This window comes from Neofelis nebulosa, chromosome 16 (assembly GCF_028018385.1).
Source record: "Neofelis nebulosa isolate mNeoNeb1 chromosome 16, mNeoNeb1.pri, whole genome shotgun sequence".
NCBI lineage: Eukaryota > Metazoa > Chordata > Mammalia > Carnivora > Felidae > Neofelis > Neofelis nebulosa.
Window position 1 is genome coordinate 28009103 of NC_080797.1, and position 22103 is coordinate 28031205.

Consider the following 22103-nt stretch of genomic DNA (forward strand, 5'->3'; position numbering starts at 1 on the left):
TGAATGAATATTTTTCAAAATATTTTTTATTTCCAATTTATGGTTAAATATACATAGCACTAAATTTACCATCTTAACTCTTTAGGTGTACAATTCAGTAGTGTTACGTAGATCCACATTGTTTTCTAACCAGTCTCCAAAACTTCTTCATCATACAAAACTGAAAGTCTGTGCCCGTGAGACATCTCCTCGTTTCCCCTTCCCCAACCCCCGGTAACTGCCTTCTACTCTGTGTTTATATGAAGCTGACTACTTGAGAAAGCTCAAATAAGTGGACTCACACAGTATTTGGCTTTTTGTGACCAGCGTACTTCACTTAGCGTTATGTTCTCAAAGCTCTCAACTCGAAGAGGGCCGGTTTGCTCCTTGTTCACCCACTGCTGAGCACGTGTGGCCCTCTGGAGCAGCTCATTGTGGAAGGGTCTTCAGCTAGTGCTGTATCTCAGCCAGCCCTGAACTTTGATTTCTGCTCAAAAGAGCACTAAAATTCAAGTTCCTGGGTGCCTGGGTGGCTCCGTCGGTTGGGCGACCAACTTTGGCTCAGGTCATGATCTCACGGTTCATGAGTTCAAGCTCCGCCTCCAGCTCTGTGCTGACAGCTCAGAGCCTGGGGCCTGCTTCAGATTCTGTGTCTCCCCCTCTCTCTGCCCCTCCCCCACTCACACTTCTCTCTCTCTCTCTCTCTCTCTCTCTCAAAAATAAACATTTAAAAAAAAAATAAGGAAATAAATAGTTCCCATTTGTCAGAATCATCCAGTGTTTTGAGGGCAAGAATGGCTTCTCCAGAGCTCTTCTCCGGGTTCCCATTTTCCGTAGTCTCGGCCTGGTTATTCCTTTCCCAGTTGTTAAAATTTCGGTGCTTTTCAGAAGTTTTCGGGTTTTTTTTTTCCCTTTCTTTTTAATATTGAATTCAGTGTTAGTTTTCAGCAGAATGGTGAGCCTGATAATACAGCTTGCCCTCCCAGACACCGGACCTCTGGCCTCAGTTTTTCAGTGTTGTCTCTAACATTCCCATCCATTCTGGGGCTGGACACAGTAAATCTTCAGCCACACTTTGCTCATGACCAAATCAGACTTTTGCTTAAATGAATCTCTGGCAGGAAATCCTATATGGCAACGTAAGATATAGGCCCTCCCCCTCTGAGGACTCTGGAGTCAGGGTCAAAGCCCGGGGTCCTATGATCTGCTGGTGGCTTTGGAAGAAGGAGACCTGTTGGGAAGGAAATTTCCTTTTCGGGCATTTCAGTTCCCAAGGGCTTGATAAGGTTGTCTCCTTTTTTGAAGCCCAGTTATAATTGAGTTTGGGTGGTGGAGGGCAGGCGCTAGTGAGCTAGGTACTTTTTTAGGATACTAGGTTGTCGGATAGACAATGAGACGACTCTCCATTTCTCCATGCAGCTGGTCACAGGCTGGTTGTTGAGAACTGAGCCCTTAGTTCCTGGGAGAGCTGTCCGTGGAGGAGCACAGACGGCGGGTGCTAGGACAAAGCAGTCATAAAGAATGTGCGTGATGTGCTAGAGGAAGCAGCTTGCTGTGGTGAAAAAGGCATCAGGACATCAGTGTCAAAAGCCCATGTCTAACTGTCCCTCCCTCCCCCTCCTTTAGTCAGTGCTGCGGCCTTGAACAAACCACATAATCTTCCTGGGCAACCGTCAGGTGCTTTTTTCTCTTGACCTTGGCTGTCCTGCGGGGCTGTGATTGTGGGAGGGTCAGTTTTGCTGGCCCCAGCAGCCAGCCAATGGGAGGACAGAGAGGAGGAGGCTTGCAGTAGTCCCCAGGAGGAGGGAGTGACCACTTGGTGGGTTGTCTGGAACCCATAGTATCCACTCTGGTTCCAGGACACTCAATTATCCAGCAATTTTGGTCCTAGAAGCAGCTTTTCTTTAGTCTCATCCCCTCATTTTGCAGACGAGTGAACAGAGCCCTGAGATTTTCTTGTATTTAAGCAGTAGCAGTGCTGCTCTGGCCTCATGTGGCATGTATTTGTAAAAGCAAACAAACACAAAAAGCACACCAGTGAAATAAATGGTCAGGGTGGATTTGGGGGAGTTTACTCTGGATCTCTCAGGCTACTTACCTGAGCCCAGGAGAGAGACATTAGATGATGAGCCAGACTGCCTGCCCTTAGCTGGCTCTCTGGCATCCAGCTCTCCACGGAGTCCCCCGTGGGCCCTGCTGGCTGACACAGGCCTTGAGACAGTCTGATCAGAGATTAGCAGAGGTCCCTTCAACTGGCAAGTCAGGGCCTGACTCTGTGGAGAGGTGGGCGAGCAGGCCCCTGATGGTGCTCCTTCCTGGGCAGGTGCCTGCTCACTGTGCCACAGGGTCCTGGATACACTACTCTTTTCTCCCGTGGGCCCCTTCCTGGACCTGACTTTGCCTGCCGATTCCTAGGCCTTCCCACCCTCAACTACGGACAGGCCTCTCCACTCTCGCCTTGCTCCCCAGAAGACCAGCTCACACTGTCCAGCCCCCACATCGTGCTCTGTATTTGCACCTGTGCCCGCAGTCATTTTAACTTGCAGCCACCATGCCATCAGGCAGCCTCAGAACAGCGGAGCCCTACACGTGGTCCTTGATGTTATTAAGGCAGTTTAAATGAAACTCATTTTTCAGCCTACTGAGAATTATCAGCTATCAACATTTTCTTTTTAAATTACCTCTATCATTTTCTTTTTAAATTGCCCTTATAAAACTAGGTGACAAATGAAAAATATGTGTTGCACTTGGTATTTTTCTTACTACGCTTACAAACCTGTTGGCTCAAAGATAACCGGGAAGATGGTCCTAGACCGGAGGCTTTGTCTTTCTAACTTGCCCTCAGCTCTTGGATTTAAACTCCTTTTCCTGAATGCACTGGTGATAGGAGAGTCTGAGGGTCATGGATGAGCAGGGGCAAAGCTCTGTTGGAAAGTTTCAGTGAAAGTAATTTGTCTTAAGTATTCATACTAAAAAAGGGGAGTTTCAGATGTGTCCATGTTGTGACTGGGCGCTTAAATGGTAATTTTTGTCATTGTTGGGATATCTTCTGTTCTAGGGACCCAGGATCACTGTTGCCTGCCCCCCTCCCACCATGGGTTTGCCTTTTCTCCTGCTAGTAGTATCAGTTGCCAGCATTTTGGAAATTAATATTTGGCAGAAGACTTCAATATGGGAGCTCTTCAAATTGAAGAAACAAGCAAGCAATGTAATATTGATCGTTGATGGTAGATGACTTGTTTGAGTGTATTACGTTGGGTGGTATACAATCGTCATAAACATGTAGGATTTTAGATTTGGAAAGAACTCTTGATTCTCCATTTTACAGATGACAATTCTGAGAACCAGAGAAGTTTAGGCTTGTTCGGGGTCCCACAGAATCAACTGGAAAAGGAGAAAGTACCAGAAGCCCTATTTGGCAGCTCCCGGGGCCGCTCTTCCACTTCCCATGATGCTGCTCTTGTACCGGTGGTCTCCCAGTGCTCCCCAGCACCCCACCCCACCCACACCCTTGGAGGTAAAGGACAGACCCGTGTGGCAGGACAACCATGCCCATGCTCATCTTCACACCTTTTCCCCTCTTTCTAATCATGCCCTTTCTGTCACAACCTGCCCATCCGCTTATTATTTTATTTTTTTAATGGTTTTTTTTTTTTTTTAATTTAGTATGCTCCACACCCAACATGGGGTTGAACTCATGGTCCTGAGATTGAGTTGCATAGCTCTGCCGACTGAGCCAGCCAAGTGCCCCTGAGCCATCAGTTTAAAACACTGAGCGCGGTGTCCTGCTTCCTACAATGGTCTCAGCCTCCTCAGAACACCTGAAATTCATTCCTCAAGTGTGTTCTTGCTCCTTTGACAGGGTTTCTTTCCAGATTGTGGTGCTAATTTCCATTTTGTAGGGTCTGTTATGATGTGTGGTGCCCATTAGTCAATGGGGAGAGAAGTAATGTACCAGATGTCACAGAGTCGGCTTGGTGACTTTAGTTCCGCTGCCCAGGTGTCTGTCTTCTCCCCAGCTGGCTGCTAAGCTCCAGAAGAGCAGAAAGCATAGCTTCCACGTCTCTGACCGTAGCCCTTTGAGTTCTTGGTTGGTGGTGGGTTACGGCATTGATCCTTAATTTTCCTGCCCTCTGAATCGTGGATTCAGTTTAAAATGTGTTTCCTTTATCCTGAAGCCCCAGCATATGCCCATGTCTTCATGGCTGCCTAAATACTCTGCCATTTGGGGAATAAAGAAGCCAACAGGTCATAGCAATTCATTGACAGATTTCCCTTGCTGCCCTTGGAGACTTTGCTGCTTCTTTGCAGTGGCAAGATAGTATGAGTCTTGGTGGGAGAGGCAAACCAAATAATTGTTAGGATGGCTGAGAAAATTGCAATGGAAGCAATAATCCTCCTGGGTTGGCTTTTTATAGCTAGAAAACACTGGTGAAATTTTTGTTCCAAGATCCTCAAAATCACCAGGATGCCGCATTTTATCTCGTTGGACTTCGAAAGTGATGCTGGTAACCTCTATTTTAAGTGTTGAAATCTAGAATTGCTGATTGAAGTGAGCCAGTTAAGAGGGAGGAAACGATTACTCAGATGTTGCGAAAGTGAGACGGACTGTATGGCATTTATAATACCAGTTTGGAGTTTGCTCATAAACGAGAATGCCTAACTGGGATTTATCTGGTGAAAATTAAACCATCAGACCTGCTCAAGTGAGAAACAGTGGCCATCTGCCAAGTCAAGGCATAATCACCATTTGGAAGTGAGCGACATCTGTGCTCCAGTGTGCACATGACAGTTTCTCCTGTGGAGAAGTGACTTTCTGACTTCTGGTTTTCTTGCTGTTTTTGCAGAGCCTGAGCCCTCATGAAGCCGGCAATGACAAGTCTGAATGGTCGCCATGCCGAGAAAACCATTGACATGCCAAAACCATCAGCCCCCAGAGTGCACGTGCAGAGGTCCGTGTCCCGAGACACTATCGCCATTCACTTCTCGGCATCCGGGGAGGAGGAGGAGGAAGAAGAGGAGGAGTTCAGGGAGTACCTCGAGGAGGGGCTGGACGACCAAAGCATTGTAACGGGGCTCGAGGCCAAGGAAGACCTCTATTTTGAAACCCAGGGTGGCTATGACTACACTGGCCCTGCTGCTCAGCCCATCCTGGCAGATGGACTGTACGTGTCCCCTGCCATTTTGCCCGTCTCCGAGAACACTGTAAAGCTGTTGGAGTCCCCTCCTCCGGCAGTGCAAGTATTAAGTACAGTGCCATTGGCTCTGTCCCCAGGGTCATCTTCGTCCGGGCCCTTAGCTAGCTCTCCCAGTGTGTCATCCCTTTCTGAGCGGAAAACCAGTTCTTCCTCCCCATTGTCCTCTCCTTCCAAGTCTCCTATCCTGTCGTCCAGTGCCTCAGCCTCCACCCTCTCCAGTGCAAAACCCTTCATGAGCCTTGTGAAGTCCCTGTCGACCGAGGTGGAGCCAAAAGAGTCCCCACACCCCTCGAGGCACAGGCACTTGATGAAGACATTAGTCAAGTCTCTGTCCACAGACACCTCCAGGCAGGAGTCGGATACCGTGTCCTATAAACCACCGGACTCCAAGCTCAATTTACACCTGTTCAAGCAGTTCACACAGCCACGGAGCACAGGTGGAGATTCCAAAACTGCGCCTTCTTCCCCACTGACTTCTCCCTCCGATACGCGCTCCTTTTTTAAAGTGCCCGAGATGGAGGCTAAAATCGAAGACACTAAGCGTCGCCTTTCAGAAGTCATCTATGAGCCTTTTCAGCTCCTTAGTAAAATTATAGGGGAGGAAAGTGGCAGCCATAGGCCCAAAGCCTTATCTTCAAGTGCTTCAGAACTCTGCAATCTGTCCAGCTTGAACGGTCACTTGGAAAGCAATAACAACTACAGCATCAAGGAAGAGGAGTGTGACTCCGAGGGGGACCCCTATGGGAGTGACCCCAGCGGCCCCGGAAGTGACCCCCCCAGGTCCTCCGATGAGCCGCCCTCAAGAGAGGCGGAACCGAAGAGTGCCCAGGGCGGCAGTCTGAAGGATTTAGGCCTGAAGACAAGCTCCCTGGTTCTTGAGAAATGTTCCTTGTCTGCCTTGGTGAGCAAAGAGGATGAGGAGTTTTGCGAACTGTACACCGAGGACTTTGATTTGGAAGCGGAGGTGGAGAGCACGCCGGACAAGCTCCCGGATCTCCCTGCCGGGCCCGAGGTGCCGGCGGATGACGGTCCGACTCTGGACAGTGAGGACGAGGCCCACTCGGCCGTGCAGCACCCGGAGCTGCCGGTGAAGACGCTGGGCTTCTTTATCCTGTGTGTCTATGGGTACCTCATCCTCCCCCTCCCCCATTACGTGAGCGGACTCTTTCTGGGAATTGGCCTTGGGTTCATGACTGCAGTGTGCATGGTCTGGTTTTTTACACCACCAAGTGCTCATAAATATCACAGATTACATAAAAGCCTACAACACTGGAACACGAGGTCCCTGGATATCAAAGAACCGGAAATACTGAAGGTAAGTCCCTCTGCAGCAGCCCGCTAGCGCCCCCCACCGTTCTCCCCCAAACAGCCTGATTTTAGATCCAACTTAATGGTCTTAGTTGACGGTCATGGTTTTCACATAAGCAGTGTTTTTAAGGCTTTGGATTCTCCTCGCTCCAAGGGCACCCAGGAGACTTCTCTGGTAAACCTCATTCTAATTCAAGTTTTACCAGTTCACTGAGGAGTTTTTCAAGGATCCTCCACGGTGCCAGTGAGTAGCATTTACATGCGGTTCGGATTTCAGTCTCTCTCTAAACTTTCCAGGGATTTGCTACTCGCTGAGTCTGTTAGGATTGCATGTGCTTGGGGCCCTGGAGAAGGGTTCAGCACTCGTGGAAAGCCAGAGAAGGACAGGAGGAAGAGAAGGCAAACTGGTGTCGGGGGTGGTTACTGATGGTACTGCTCTTTCCTGTGTGCACAGTGAGGTGTGGGCTGGAGAGAGAGAGAGAGAGAGAGAGAGAGACATCACCTTCCGGTCGGTGACAGTCTCAGGGTTCGGGCCTCTTTAGGGGGGCCGGGAAGAGCCGTTAGGGTGCAGGAAGAAAATATTAGCACTTCCATTTGTATTTATTTGTACATATTTTAAAAACTTCAGGGTTTTGGGGCACCTGGGTGGCTCAGTCGGTTAAGCGCCCGACTTCGGCTCAGGTCATGATCTCACGGTTCGTGAGTTCAAGCCCCGTGTCGGGCTCTGTGCTGACAGCTCAGAGCCTGGAGCCTGCTTCACATTCTGTGTCTCCCTCTCTCTCTGCCCCTTCCCTGCTCATGCTCTGTCTCTCTCTGTCTCAAAAGTAAATAAACATTAAAAAAAAATTAAAACAAACAAACCAGGGTTTTGTGTATGTTTCAAAATATTTGGAAATATATATATACAGTTGTAGCTTGTATAGTTTGTAAGTCATAGGCACGTATACATGTTTTGTGTATGTATATATATATACATATATATATGCTTTTTTAATTGTGGTAAAATACAAATAACATACAACTTATCATCCGAACATTTTTTTTTTTAATTTATTTATTTTGAGAGACAGAGCAGGAGAGGGGCAGAGAGAGAGAGAGAGAGAGAGAGAGAGAGAGAGAGAGAGAGAGAGAGACTTCCAAGCAGGCTTCGCACTGACAGTGTGGAGCCCAGTGCGGGGCTCGAACTCATGAACCACAAGATCATGACCTGAGCTGAAGTCAAGAGTCAGATGCTTAACCAACTGAGCCACCCAGGCGCCCCACCATCTGAACCATTTCTAAATATACAGTTCAGTGGCATTAAATATATTCACATTGTTATGCAGCCATCACCGCAATCCATCCCTGGAACTCTTTTTATCTTGTACCACAGAAACTCTATCCCTTAAACAGTAGCTCCTCATTCTTCTGCCTCCGGAGCCTGCAACCATAGTTCCACTCTGTCTTTTCAATTTTGAATACTCCTGACTACCTCATATAAGTGGAATCAGACAGTAGTTGTCTTTTTGTGGCTGGCTTGTTTTACTTAGCATAATCAGAATTAGTCTGAATTTCCTTTCCTTTCAAGGCCAAGTAATATTCCATTATACGTATATACTACTTTTTCCTTATCCATTCACCCGTCAATGGGCACGTGGGTTGCTTCCACATTTTAGTTATACTGAATAATGCTGCTACGAACATGGATGTTATAGATTAGCTTTTTGAGATCTTGTTTTCAACTCTTTTGGATATATATCCCAAAGTGGGAGCGCTGGCTCCTACGGTAATTCTATTTTTAATTTTTTTGGGAACTGCCATACTGTTTTCCGCAGTGGCTGCACCATTTTACGTTCCTACCAGCAGAGACAAGAGTTTTAATTCCTCCAACTCCTCACAACTCGTTCTCTGTTTTATTTTGTTTTGTTTTGGTTTGTTTTTTGTATTTTTTTTTTTTGTATTCAAAGCTGGTTTCATTTCTCTGTTAAAAGTTTTTTTCCTCCTCTTTGTTTAAATAAGAATGTTCAAAAAATGGCATCATCTCTTTTTATTGCAAAACAAAACAAAACAAAACAAAACAAAAAACAAAACCCAAAAAACAAAATGCAAAAAAATCAAGGGGAAAATCCTAAGGGTCCAAAATACTGTTTGTTTTCTAGTTTCATGAACTTTTTACCTTATTAAAAAGAAATACATGGTCAGTGTTTTAAAAACAGAGGAAACCGAAAGAAAAAAAGTTTTTTTTTTTTTTTTTTTTAAATTTTTTTTTCAACGTTTTTTATTATTTTTTTTTGGGACAGAGAGAGACAGAGCATGAATGGGGGAGGGTCAGAGAGAGAGGGAGACACAGAATCGGAAACAGGCTCCAGGCTCCGAGCCGTCAGCCCAGAGCCCGACGCGGGGCTCGAACTCACGGACCGCGAGATCGTGACCTGGCCGAAGTCGGACGCTTAACCGACTGCGCCACCCAGGCGCCCCGAAAAAAAGTTTTTTTATCACACTAGTGAAAGGAACTAATGATTTTGATATATATCTTAGTTTTGTTCCTTTTTTAAATTCCTGCATGTGTGAGTGTATACATACTCGCATACTCTTTTTGTTTTGATTTAATGAAATCATGTATTTTGCAGTCTGACCTTTTTTCTTTTTTTTTTAATTAAATTTTGTTTATGTTTATTTATTTTTGAGAGAGAGAATGTGAGCAGAGGAGGCGCAGAGAGAGAGGGAGACACAGAATCTGAAGTAGGCTCTAGGCTCTGAGCTGTCAGCACAGAGCCCGACAGGTCCTCGATCCCATGAACTGTGAGATCATGACCTGAGCCGAAGTCGGACGCTTAACCGACTGAGCCACCCTGGCACCCCTGATCTTTTTTCTTTCTTACCCCACGGCAGTATGTCATGTGACTTTCTTTTTTTAAGAGAAGCTTGTGCTGAGTCTTGAGGATGTGGCACACTTAAGCTTGGTATATGAAGTAGAATAAAAGTGACTCGTTATGGTTGCTATGCTTCTGATAGGGTGATACTGTGACGACCTGAATTACGTGTCCTCTAAGTAAGTTAGTATTCAGCAAGGAAAAAGGGTACTGACATTTAACTCCAGTGCCTAACAATCATGACATTCAGTTTAAACTGGTGTGAGCACTTTATTATTTTGGGAAGTTTTAATTTTAATGCATTCCATCTTCAGTGTTGAGTCCAATCACTGCTATATGGTAAGAGTTTACTTACTACACAGAGGATGCCAGTGGAATAGGATTTTAATATGATGGCACAGTCTGGTTTCTTTGATCCAATCATGGAAAGAGGAAAGGCAACACTGTGGTGTTGAACACCTATATCGGGCTAGGTGTTGGGTACATTCTCTCATTTAGTCCTCATTACAACCTTTTTTAGTTAGGGAGTGCTCATGAGGAGTGGAGGCACCGAAAGGTTAAAGTTCCTTGCTCGTGGTTGCACAGCTTGTGAGTGGGGGAGCCAAGAACTAATTATTTCTTTTAAGGAGGGCGTTTTGCCCTTGCTGCTGAGATAAATATATTTGAATCTTTGTGGTAAGAGAACAAGACCTTAAATGCTGTCATGGACCTATAACCCAAGCAAATTATCTTATGCTATTTTATGAGTATTCTTCCTGATTAATGTTTGAACTCTGATTGTTGTGGTAGTTCTTTTTCATTCTTAGCCTTGTTAGGGATGACTTAATTACTGTTGAGGAAAAGTACATTTTAGCCTGAGGTCTTTTGTTTGGTATGTAGGGCTGTTTTTAGAAACCTGGCTAAATACATTCTTTATTTTAAAAAAGGGACACTACTACAGATTACAAGGGTAGGTTGTATATTGTAAGCCAAAGATTTCAAATGCAAAAGTTCTTTGGGCTTAATTAATTTTACTGAGTCGGAGATCATATTCTTGAAAACCATTTTAAAAATATGACACTTTAAAACATTTAAGCAGTGTTGACATTAAATTTAGGACCCAAATGTTGCAATAAGAAAAGGAAGTATAGTGGAGCCTGACTTTGAGCATCTATTTTCTGTTACATTCTGTCATTGGACATTGTGCTTTACTTTGCGTAAGGGGTAGGATAACACTAGCTATTGTAACAAATTAGAAGTTTGTTTCTTGCCTGCCTAACACTCCAGTATAGAATGGGTGCCCATCCCACACGTTGATTCATGGGGTCAAGTTCCTTCCATATTGTGACTCAGCACACTTTTTCTTAAAAGGCCAGATAATAAATATTTTAGGCTTGTGGGTCATACAGTTTCTGTTACAATCACTCAACTCCTTATGGTTGCAGGAAAACAGCTGCAATGTGCAAATAAATGGGTGTGGCTGTGTTCCAATAAAAGTTTAAAGAAACAGGCCTCGGGCTCAGTTTGTTGACCCCTGCCTGGGGTATTAGAGTTCCTTGCATCTAGCTGGCAGAAGGAGAAAGAGAAAGGAAGAGAAGGCATACCTACTTATAAGGCCTGTACCCAGAAGTGACATACATAACTTCTCTTCACGTTCCACTGTGAGCTAGTCATATGGGTCCTCCAAAGTAGCAGGGGTCCTCAGGAATCTCGGACTTGGCCTGGGCAGATTCTTCCCAGCAACAGCTATACACTACAGAAAGGGGTGCCCGAAGTCTGAAGGCACAGTTAGCCTTCTCTGCCTCCCTTTCGTAGTACTCACAAGTATCCTAGTTACATGTGTGTTTATTGTCCGTCTTCTCCAGTACACCATAAGCTTCATGAATGCACAGGCCATATCCATTTTGTTCATCATTATGTCCTCAGCACCTGGCACATATTGGGCACATGATAAGAGTATTTATTGGATGAATAGATCGGTAGGTGGGTGGATGGATAAATGAGTGAAGGAACGCATGAGGTTTTATCAGGAAGTGTAGGCAGGGAGTCAGTATTGACCCGGTCATCTCCTAATGAAGTTGCTCTTTTTAAAGAAATCCCTGATACTGTAAAAAAAAAAAAATTTGATTGAAAAGGGTGGTCTTTTAGGAAGATAAAAAATAATTACCAAAAAGTACAGATTAGTGAGAGTTTTTTTTATTTCCCCACTGCAGTGGAAACACCAAGGTGGCCCATCTTTGACAAGATTTGAAACCTGATGTTTACTGCTTGGGAAGCATCTGGCAGCAAGTCTGCTTTTCTCTTACCTGTACTCATACAGCACTGGCCTCCTGAATTCAAAGGGAGAGAAGACCACTGGCGTCTGCCAAGTAGAGCATTAGAGAAATGGGGATGGTGGCAGGTTCTAGATCTCTGCTCTCTGAATGTATGGTTTTAAAAGCGATGCAGGAGATGGGCCTTGGTTCCTTTATGAAACAGGTCTGTGAACCTGTTCCCAGGGTGGAGTTGAAAGAGCCGCTTTTTTTTTTTTTTTTTTTAAATAATTTACATCCAAGTTAATTAGCATATAGTGCAATAATGATTTCAGGAGTAAAATCCAGTGATTCATCCCCTACACATAACACCCAATGCTCATCCCAACAAGTGTCCTCCTTAATGCTCCTTGCCCATTTAGCCATCCCCCCACCCACAACCCCTCCAGCAACCCTCCGTTTGTTTTCTATATTTAAGAGTCTCTTATGTTTTGTCCTCCTCCCTGTTTTTATATTATTTTTGCTTCCCTTCCCTTGTGTTCATCTGTTTTGTATCTTAAATTCCACGTACGAGTGAAATCATGTGATATTTGTATTTCTCTGACTTATTTCGCTTCGCATAATACACTCTAGTTCCATCCTCGTTGTTGCAAATGGCGAGATTTCGTTCTTTTTGATCGCCGAGTAATATTCCATTGTATATATATAACACATTGTTATCCATTCATCTGTCGATGGACATTTGGGCTCTTTCTATACTTTGGCTATTGTTGATAGTGCTGCTATAAACATGGGGGTGCATGTGTCCCTTTGAAACAGCACACCTGTACCCCGTGGATCAGTGCCTAGTAGTGCAATTGCTGGGTCGTAGGGTAGTTCTATTCTTAGTTTTTTGAGGAAACTCCATACTGTTCTCCAGAGTGGCTGTACCTGTTTGCATTCCTATCAGCAGTGCACAAGGGTTCCTGTTTATCCACATCCTCGCCAACATCTGTCGTTGCCTCAGTTGTTAATGTTAGCCATTCTGACGGGAATGAGGTGGTATCTCATTGTGGTTTTGATTTGCATTTCCCTGATGATGAGTGATGTTGAGCATTTTTTCATGTGTGAAAGAGCCCCTTTTTGAAAAAATAGCTTGATTTAGGGAATTAGCTGTTTTGAGCGATTTTCTGTGGACCCAGTACTATCCTGTTGGTATTTATAGGGGATGTAATGGTGCAGTTCTTGAAGGCAAGTATGGAAACTCTAAAAACAATTCCAGGACACGTGCTATAAAACCCGCCTGTGATAAAGATCTCTGGTATAGAGGCACAGCCCATTGACCGTGGTCCCACGTACCCCATCCAGGAGCCCCGTGAACCGCAGAGGCAGGGGTCCTGGTGCTCCAGGACTGTTTTAGGAGACTGCGTGTTTTTAAACTTCTGAGACATGTAAGTTCTCATTGATGGGCCCAGGAAATCCTTGCAGCCTGGGCTGACAGTCCTAAATTGGCTCCATAAACAATCCAGAAAGCACTGCAGTTTTTCTTCTGTGAGACTTCCCATGAAGATGAGAGGGAAAAGTAAAGCTCTTCTGCACTTTATCCAGGTGATTTTATTATTCCATCCACACTGTACACATTTGTATTCAACAGTGACCCTACTACAGTGGTGAATATGTAGGATGGAGAGTCACAGAGACCAGTTTGCAGCCAAGTAGTAGCTGTTCCCAAAGCCTGATAGGCAGTTGGTTAGGCCTCATGCCCCTCTGCCATCTCTCACTCAACCCTGCCAGTCAGCAGCTCTCTGGTCCGGGACGGAAGCAGTCAAAACCTCTTTGAGGCCAAACAGTTGTCACAAAGTCCACAGAATGACTCTGAGAACCTCCTCTAAAGCCTGCTTGTTCTTAATGTTGGGGCATGCATACATTATGAATTCATACATTCACGCTGCTGATGAGAAGCAGCAAATAGGAGAAAGGTTGCCACGTAGGCAGCCAGGTGACAAGTCGAATGCGTGACAGCCAGGAGGGAAGGCCAGAAGGTTAGGAGACCCTAATGTGACTGAAGGCTTGGCAGTTGGGCTAGGTTAGCTCCAGGCAGAGCCTCGCTTGTGCTGCAGAGTCCAAGGGCATCATTTCGAGCAACGCTCTCTGCGTGGTAACTTTCTGGGGGTTTTATTTGGGGGCACTAGCTAGGTAGCCTGAGCTAGGGACCCTGGGAAAGACTGGGTCTGGGCATGGGGAGAATGAGGCATTTAGAGTCAGCAGTTTGGGATGTTCGTTTTTGCTGAGCATTCTTAAGCAAGTTGAATGCTTCTTCTCTAACAATGCACTTGTCACTTGACCAGGAGTATGCTTCAGTGCCAGTCGTGCACAGTGACCTTCCCCATGTCTATAATGATAAGCTTCCTGAAGATTTCAGAAGGTTTTTGGATTTATGTTCAAGTGTATGACTCATGCAGTTTTGAATTCTATTTGTGGGTAAATTCTTTATTTCAGACTTATAAACCACTTGTAGAACACAACAGTAGAATGTTAGTTTCTGGAGTGAAGATCTGTGTTGTTGTTGTTGTTGTTGTTGTTGTTGTTGTTGTTGTTTTGAGAGAGAGAGAGAGAGAGAGAGAGAGAGAGAGAGAGAGAGAGAGAGAATCTTAAGCAGGCTCCACACTCAGCACAGAGTCTAACACGGGACTGGATTCCACAACCCTGGGATCATGAACTGAGCTGAAACTAAGAGTCAGAAGCTTAACTGACTGAACGACCCAGGTACCCCTGATCTGTCTCCTTTTAAAAAAGATGGCCCAGAAGGTTGACTAAAATTACATTTCTACCATTGCAAGACTAATAGAGATGAATTTTGGAGAACCTTTTTTCCTTAGGTTCCTATCAAATTTAGATATTTAGTAAGAGGGAGAGTTTTTTAAATATTGAATTCCCAAAATACAGACTTTGGTTTTGATATGTAAAAGAATAATTTTGTAGAGAGAACATTATCAATTTTGAGAAGAAATTCAAACTTGTAAATTTAATCTCAATTTCATGGAATTTTTTTCTTTTAAGAAATTAGAGTGTGCAAATCGTCAGAAGAAAACAGACCCATTACAGCCAAAAGAGACTTGGTTTGCTTTTCGTTGGTCTCTTATAACCCCCAGTACAATGAGTACAAGAAATAAAAAAGCATTTATTTCTACGTTATATCGAACTGGAAATATTCTGCTCCCATAATGGGTCACTTGAGGTTTTATGTATGGCTTTTATAAACATGTCTGTTTCCCAGTGTCCCATGTTGTTTGAGAAGCATTAGGTGAGATAAATTTCAAAGCAGGCAGCCCTCACTTGGCAAGCAGGTACCCATGTTTTAAAGTTGGTTGGAGAGTTAACGGCACAGGAAATGTGTCCTGAATTCCATGGGAACAATGTAGTTAAAAAGGTCAGGTGACTCCAGCATGATTTTTTTCTTGAACTTTTATTTTTCAACTTTTCACTATAGAAAATGTCAAGTATACACAGAAGTAGAGAGCATAGTGTAATGAAAGCCCATGTACCCAACACCCAGTCTCAGCTTCCACAATTATCAACATTTTGCCAGTTTCCCACTCAACCCATTAGCTTACAGCATAGCTAAACAATAATTCTGGTTCACTCCTATAGAACTAAGTTTATAACATCATTTCCTTGAGAAAACATATCCTGAGTTCCGGCTAGGTGTTACAGGACCATCCTTTTTGGTTTTGCTGCAAGTTTCATCTATGGAGTGAGGAGAGAGGTTGTGGGCATAGGTGAGTCTCAGTGATGTTTTTTGGAAGAGTAAGGTTTAATCATGAAAGAAATCAATGCTAGATATCTTTCAACTCTAATATTTATTTTAATGTATAAAGAAAAGTACTAAGTCCATCGAAGATTGTTCTTATTGTTCAGTATTTAACCTTTAAGAAGAGGTTTGCTATACCCCCCAAAAGAGGTTGCCAACAAGATGGCGTCAGAGTATGAACATGTTGGTGTGTTGGTGCCCGAGGCCGCTGTCGTGAACTCTGTTTCATTCTTCTGCTTCTTTTCAGTGGTCTCCAAGATGGGTTGCTAAAGACTCTATCCAAGAAAAAAGTATTAGTTTCTATTTATATGTATTTTTACTCTTTCTAAGAAAGTTTATAGGCTTTGCTAATATTTACCATACAGATGACCATATAACCACCTTTGTCAAAATCCTTGGAAATTATCGACAAGACTATTTGAAATATGGATTTACATCCATTATCATTAATGATGAGCCTCATCCTAAGTATATATATTGTGCCTGGAGGTGTCAGCTGAAGATAGTACAAAGCTTTCAGAAAGGAAAAACTAAAAATTTCCAAAAGGTTAATTATTTCATCTTTTTCTCTCAATTCCTATTTTTTACTTTTTATAAAAGCTATATACTTCTCAATTCCTATATATAGCTTTATAAAAGCTACATATCTCTCAATTCTATTTTTTACTATATTATAAAAGTAATATATTAGAACATGATTTATAAACAAATGGATATATTATGGGTATGTACTCAAAATTTTCTAGCTGCTAGGATGTATGATCTAAAAAGTTTGGAGGCTACTGATTTATTGGCTTGCTAATCTATTGTCTTATAATTTCAAAACTTGTTGATATGATTTAATGTTTATCATGTGTTAACATAACTGAGACCTTGATTATTTCAGTGGTTCATCTGAGATCATGTTATTTTTTGGTCAAATGTGAATGTTTTCTCTTACGTTTCCTGCTATTTGCCAGTACATTCTGAAAAGTGTTCTATGGGGTGCCTGGTTGGCTCAGTCTGTTAAGTGTCCGACTCAGTTCAGGTCATGATCTCACGGTCTGTGGGTTCGAGCCCCACGTCGGGCTCTGTGCTGACAGCTCAGAGCCTGGAGCCTGCTTCGGATTCTGTGTCTCCCTCTCTCTCTCTGCCCCACCCCTGCTCACTCTCTGTCTCTCTCTCTCTCTCTCTCTCTCAAAAATAAATTAAAAACATTTAAAAAATTTTTAAAGGGGCCAAAACCTGAAAAGAGAAAATCTTGCTTATGTTTTACTTTTGGAGACAGAAGAAAAGTGATCACCTGTTTATTTGCCTCAGAGATGATTTTCAGCAGCAGGGACCTCAGCCCTGGCTCTGTCCTGTTTCGGATTTGCTCCTTCCCTGATAGGCTAGATGAAGGAATGATGCAGGAGAGCTGAGTGACAGGCAGCCTCAAGTGCCAGCACAGCCACATGACAGCAGAATGTCAGTCTGTGCAACACTGAAGATAGAGAAGCCCCGTCGCTTCCTCAGGCCAGAGGGCTGATGCTTTACTCTGGTCAGCACAGCATCAAGCTGACCAAGAGAGCATTGGTCTTGACCTCCTGGTTGGCACTGTAACTGAAAGTGAACATAATAGTAGTCCTTCCAGACTTTATTATTTTGCAAAAGGTTAATTGCAGCTTTTAATCTTTCCAAGTATGAAATGAGTCCCTTTATAGATTGTGGTTTGTACTTTCAGCCAGATACGGCTTCTAAATCCAGTAGAGAATGGAAGAGAAACCCCTGACCTTTTACAGATGGGATCACAGGACCAGTCGGTGGGCCAGACAGCTGCAGCCCAGCTGACTGTGGTCATTGTCCCCTAGTGTATGCACTGTCTCCATTTTAACAGTTCCAGCCTCAGAAAGAGACAAGGCTTGTCTGAGCTGCTTTCATGTAGGTTGAGAACATCTCTGAGTTTTTTTATTTAAAAAAAAAAATTTTTTTTTAACCTTTATTTATTTTTGAGACAGAGAGAGACAGAGCATGAAGAGGGGAGGGTCAGAGAGAGGGAGACACAGAATCTGAAATAGGCTCCAGGCTCTGAGCTGTCAGCACAGAGCCCAACACGGGGCTCGAACTCACGGACCGTGAGATCACAACCTGAGCTGAAGTCGGACGCTCAACCGACTGAGCCTCCCAGGCGCCCCAAATCTCTGAGTTTTTTTAGTTGAGCTGTTGAGATGGAATGAGTTGCTGACTGCATATCTCTTTATACCCACTCCCATGTCCCATAACAAAATAAAATTGGAGAAATATCTTACTTGGTAAGAAATTCAGGGTTGAGAATGTTAGAGAGCTGAGCAGTAGACGGTTGGGCGTGTTCGAGGGACAGGGTGCAGGCCTTGAAGTCTCTGCACTGCTCTCAAGTTTGATATTTGACTTAGATCTGGAAATGCTGTTTGCAGCTTAATCCAGGGAGTTGGTCAAGCTGCGGGAAAAAGTGGGCTGAGTGATGTTATCAAAGGCAATTGGGTTTGTATTGGGAGATCGCTTTTTGCAGGGACAGCCTGCCTGGTTTGGGGTCAGTAGGATGCATCAGGGGACAGAAGCAGGAGGATCATGCCTGGCCACCTCCTGGTCCAGGCGTCCGAATAGCCAGTCAGCGTCCTGACTAATGTGGGTCGAGAAACAGCCCCTTTGAGTCTGTCAGGGTCTCCTTTCAAAGGTTGTAATGTTCTGGAAAGAGCTCTGCATGAGAGTCAGGAAACCTTGGTTTCAGTCACAGCACCTACCTTTCTCTGCTGTAGGGAAATGGCTAATTTAGTTTCTGTCCTGAAAAGCCTTTTTTGCTCTTCAATTCTTTTTTACTCTTTAATCTTAACTCTTAAGATTCTACCTTAAGAATAGGGTACCTATTCTCTCTCTTTTTTTAAGTTTATTTATTTATTTTGAGAGAGAGAGAGACAGAGAGAGAGGGAGAGAGAATCCCAAGTAGGCTCCGCTCTGTCAGCGCAGAGCCCGACGCAGGGCTCGAACTCACTGTGAGATTATGACCTGAGCCGAAACCAGCTGAGCCACCCAGGCAGTCTAGGTGTGCTCAAGTATGATCAGCTTATTCTCTCGTTCTGTGCTATTTTGTGCAATTATAGCTTGGTTTTCTCCTTGGGAGCAGTGACCAAGCCTTCTATTTCAAAGTAACCCCCGCCACTCTCTGCACTTGGTAGGATCTCAGCTCCTTCCTTTGCTTCTCTCCACTTAGGCAGCTAGAACAATACTTATCAGGCTGTGAAGAGCACACCAGCCTGTCCTATTCACTTGTGCTTTACATACAGATTTCATTTAATCCTCTTGGGCACCCTCTGAATTGGGCTGTGTTCATGTATTCGGTCAACAAACACTCGTTACAACTCTGATTGTCTTGTGGTGTTTGTACTCAAGTAGACCAGGCAGTTAACAGATACAATGATAGGAGGAAGATAATAGAGACCTGAGCCTAGGTGATCATAGAGACTCCCTGGCAGAAGTGTCACCTTTGCCATGACCTGGGGGATGACCAGCCAGACAGAAGGTGGGCCATGCCATGGAGGGGAGGTGGGAGCCTGGGCCTCACAGTCAGGTAGACTTGGCTTAAGTTCTGGATTTGCCACTCTCCGGGCCACTTGTTTTTTTTTTTTGCTTGTTTGTTTTGGTTTGGTTTCTTTAAACCACTCTTTAGACAAATCACATAACCTCTCTCCTCATTTTCCTCACTTGGAAAACCTTGGGTAATTGGCAGAAGTAAATAATGCACCTGAAGTGCCTGGATCATAATATGAGCTCAAATGTCAGCTATTATTACAAATATTAATATTAATATCTTAAAATCTTATGTGTAAGATTTATTCTTTTTACTGATATATGCAAACTGTACTTCAACAAAGTGCTGTGAGCATGGAGAAGTTGATTACAGCTGGAGCAGAGGGTGAGGTGGGGACGGGGGAGGCATGAAGCTGGGAAGTAGGCCATGTTAGACGCTCTCGCTGGTGAGAAAACAGGGTAAGCATCGTCCAACTTGGCAGTCAGCAAGTGGTGAGGCCAGGATTGGAACACAGGTGTGTCAGACTCATGTTCTGCTCGTGTTTGTGGGCGGGCTTCAGGGCATGTGTTTGGACCAGCAGTCTGTCCTGTAATCAAGTATGATCAAGGGTCAGGCCTCGCTTAAGCTAACCACCGATGGTCCACCACAGACCATCCAACTCGAACCACGCAGTTGAAATCCTGACTCGTGGGTTGTATTTGTTTGTTGGCAGGTGTGGGCTTTAGCCTCTTGTAACTCCGTAACATGAAGAAAAGAAAATGGTAATGCGGGAAGAAGGCAATGTGAAGATAAAAGGGAAGGAGGAGCCATGGGAGCCTTTGTGCGTTTGGAGCGCAGCCACTGGTGGTTCTGAAAGAGCAGATAGGGAGAGGGAGGGCCAAGCAAGCCCTGAGCCAGGGGAAGGGAGCTTGGAGCCCCTTGGACCTCTCCCAAGGAAAGGCATCTCCTAGATTGTCTTCCCAGGCCTCGCCCTGCCTCTCACTGCTGTGTCTTCCAGTGGGGCAGGTGTACGGTTTTCTTTTTGTACTGTGTATGACTTAAAACTCTCTTTTCTCTTCCACATGCCTTTAAATCAGGTTGTTCTAGTATTTCTACAGTTTGGCAAGTGGCGGAGGGTGGCCTGTTACCTGTCAGAGCAGTCAGCAGAGGACAGCCACATGTCGTCTCAGAGCCACGGCCACATTGGGGGGATGCGGGCTGCCCCCAGCAAGAACTCCGGAGGGCTGGCTCTCTGGCTTGGGAAGGAGCTCAGGCTGCTGGATTGAGAGCATGGCTTTGTGGCTAGAAGCCAATCCCTGAAGCCCTGTGGAAATGATTGCTCTCGTTAACCAGATGCAGGTACCCGCAGAGGGTATCCCACACATGCTGTGTATCCTCAGGTAGCCTCTCTTCTAGGTAGATGTGTGCTCAGAAGGAAATAATTCAAGAAGAGCAATCCCTGGTGGGGACCGTATGGCTAAATGGCTCATAGATGACACTGATAGCAGGTTGCTCTTTTAATCTCATTATCATTCCCTGACCCTAAGAAAGTCTTAAGCGCCAGCCCTTCCATCCCTCCCTCCATGGATTCTTCTTGGTTTTAGTAGCTCTGCAAGTAACTGCAACGTGGCCTTTCAGCATGGCTCTGAAATAGCCCAGAAAAATCGGATCTGCTTCAAGTCCTTTATTGATCTATCCGCCTTTAGAACTTTAGGCCTAGTAAGCCTATTTATGTAAGAAAGTGTCCTTTATTAATCTATTTGCCTTTAGAACTTTAGGCCTAGTAAGCCTATTTATGTAAGACAGTGTCCTTTATTAATCTATTTGCCCTTAGAACTTTAGGCCTAGTAAGCCTATTTATGTAAGAAAGTGTTTTCTGCAACCAAATTGAAATAAAAAGAAAATGGTGGCTTGCATGCAGGAGATCTTTAGTGAAAATGTTGTTTGAAACCTTTTAGATAAACGTTGTTTAAAAAGACAAATATATTTCTAGAAAATGCATATTTTTTATAGTATATATGAACATTCACCAGATAGACCATATTCTGGGTCATAAAAACTTAACAAATTTAGGGATGCCTGGGTGGCTCAGTCAGTTGGGCGTCTGACTCTTGATTTCGGCTCAGGTCATGATCTCACAGTTTGTGGGTTTGAGCCCTGCATTGGGCTCTGGTGCTGGGCTCGGAGCCTGTTTAGGATTCTCTCCCCCTCCCTTTGCCCCTCCCCCATTCGTGCGCTCGCTCTCTCTCTCTCTCTCTCTCTCTCTCAAAATAAATAAATTAACATCAAAAAAAACAACAACATATTTAAAAGAACTGAAATTAGGCAAAGCATGTTCTCTGACCATCATGGAATTAAAAACTAAAAACCAATAACAGAAAGATATCTGGAAAATTCCCAAATATTTGGAAGTTAAACAGCATACTTCTAATTAGCCTGTTGGTCCAAATATAGTCATAAGGGAAAATAAAAAATATTTTAATCAAATGAAATTGAAAATACCTATCAAAAATTGCAGCTGGCACAGTGCTTAGAGGGAAATTAACAGCATTAAATGCTTGTTTTAGAAGTATAAATTACCAATATTAGGATTGAAAGAGAGGATATCACTAGACTCTACAGACTTAAAAGCATAATAGGGAAATATTACAAACAACATTATACCCGGAAGTTGGGCAACTTCTATGAAATTCCTCATAAGACACAAACTATCAAACTACCAAAGCTCACTCAAGAAGAAATAGATAGCGTGAATAGTCCAGTAGCAGTTAAAGAAATTGAATTCATAGTTTAAAACCTTTCAATGAAGAAAACCCTAACCCTAACCCTAACTCCAGGTTCAGATGGCTTCCTTGGCAAATTGACTAAACCTTTAAGGAAGAAATATTTTACGCAAACCCTTCCAGAAAATAGGAGAAGGAGTACTTCCCAACTCCTTTTATGAGGCTAGCTAATATTGAAAGATATTGCAAGAAAACTATAGACCGCTTTCCCTTATGAACTTAGAGGGACAATTGAACAAAATATTAGTAAGCCAAATTCTGCAGTGTATAAAAAGGATGATAATAGTGGTATGCTGGTAAGCTGGCTCTCTGGGACGAGGGGAAACGCTCTTCATACTGTTCACTGATTTCCAGGGTATAAAAACTCCCACCATGGCTAATTGTAAGCTAACAACGTGAGGTCACTGACCATGGAGTCAGGGAGAGATGTGTAGAATTAGCTCTCGTGAGCTGGTATAAT

General features: G+C 44.0%; 1 protein-coding gene across 6 annotated transcripts in view; it reads left to right on the plus strand.

Moving 5' to 3' along the window:
• Positions 1 to 22103, plus strand: part of TEX2 (testis expressed 2) — a 105213-nt gene that overhangs the window by 40446 nt on the left and 42664 nt on the right. For 5 of the 6 annotated variants that reach the window (XM_058704988.1, XM_058704993.1, XM_058704994.1 and 2 more), the window contains exon 2: positions 4827 to 6492. In XM_058704988.1, the coding sequence (XP_058560971.1) occupies positions 4840 to 6492 (1653 nt within the window). In that variant the 5' untranslated portion in view covers positions 4827 to 4839. Of the gene's footprint in view, positions 1 to 3307; positions 3497 to 4826; positions 6493 to 22103 lie in introns of all 6 variants that reach the window. The other variant, XM_058704989.1, reaches the window with a different exon arrangement.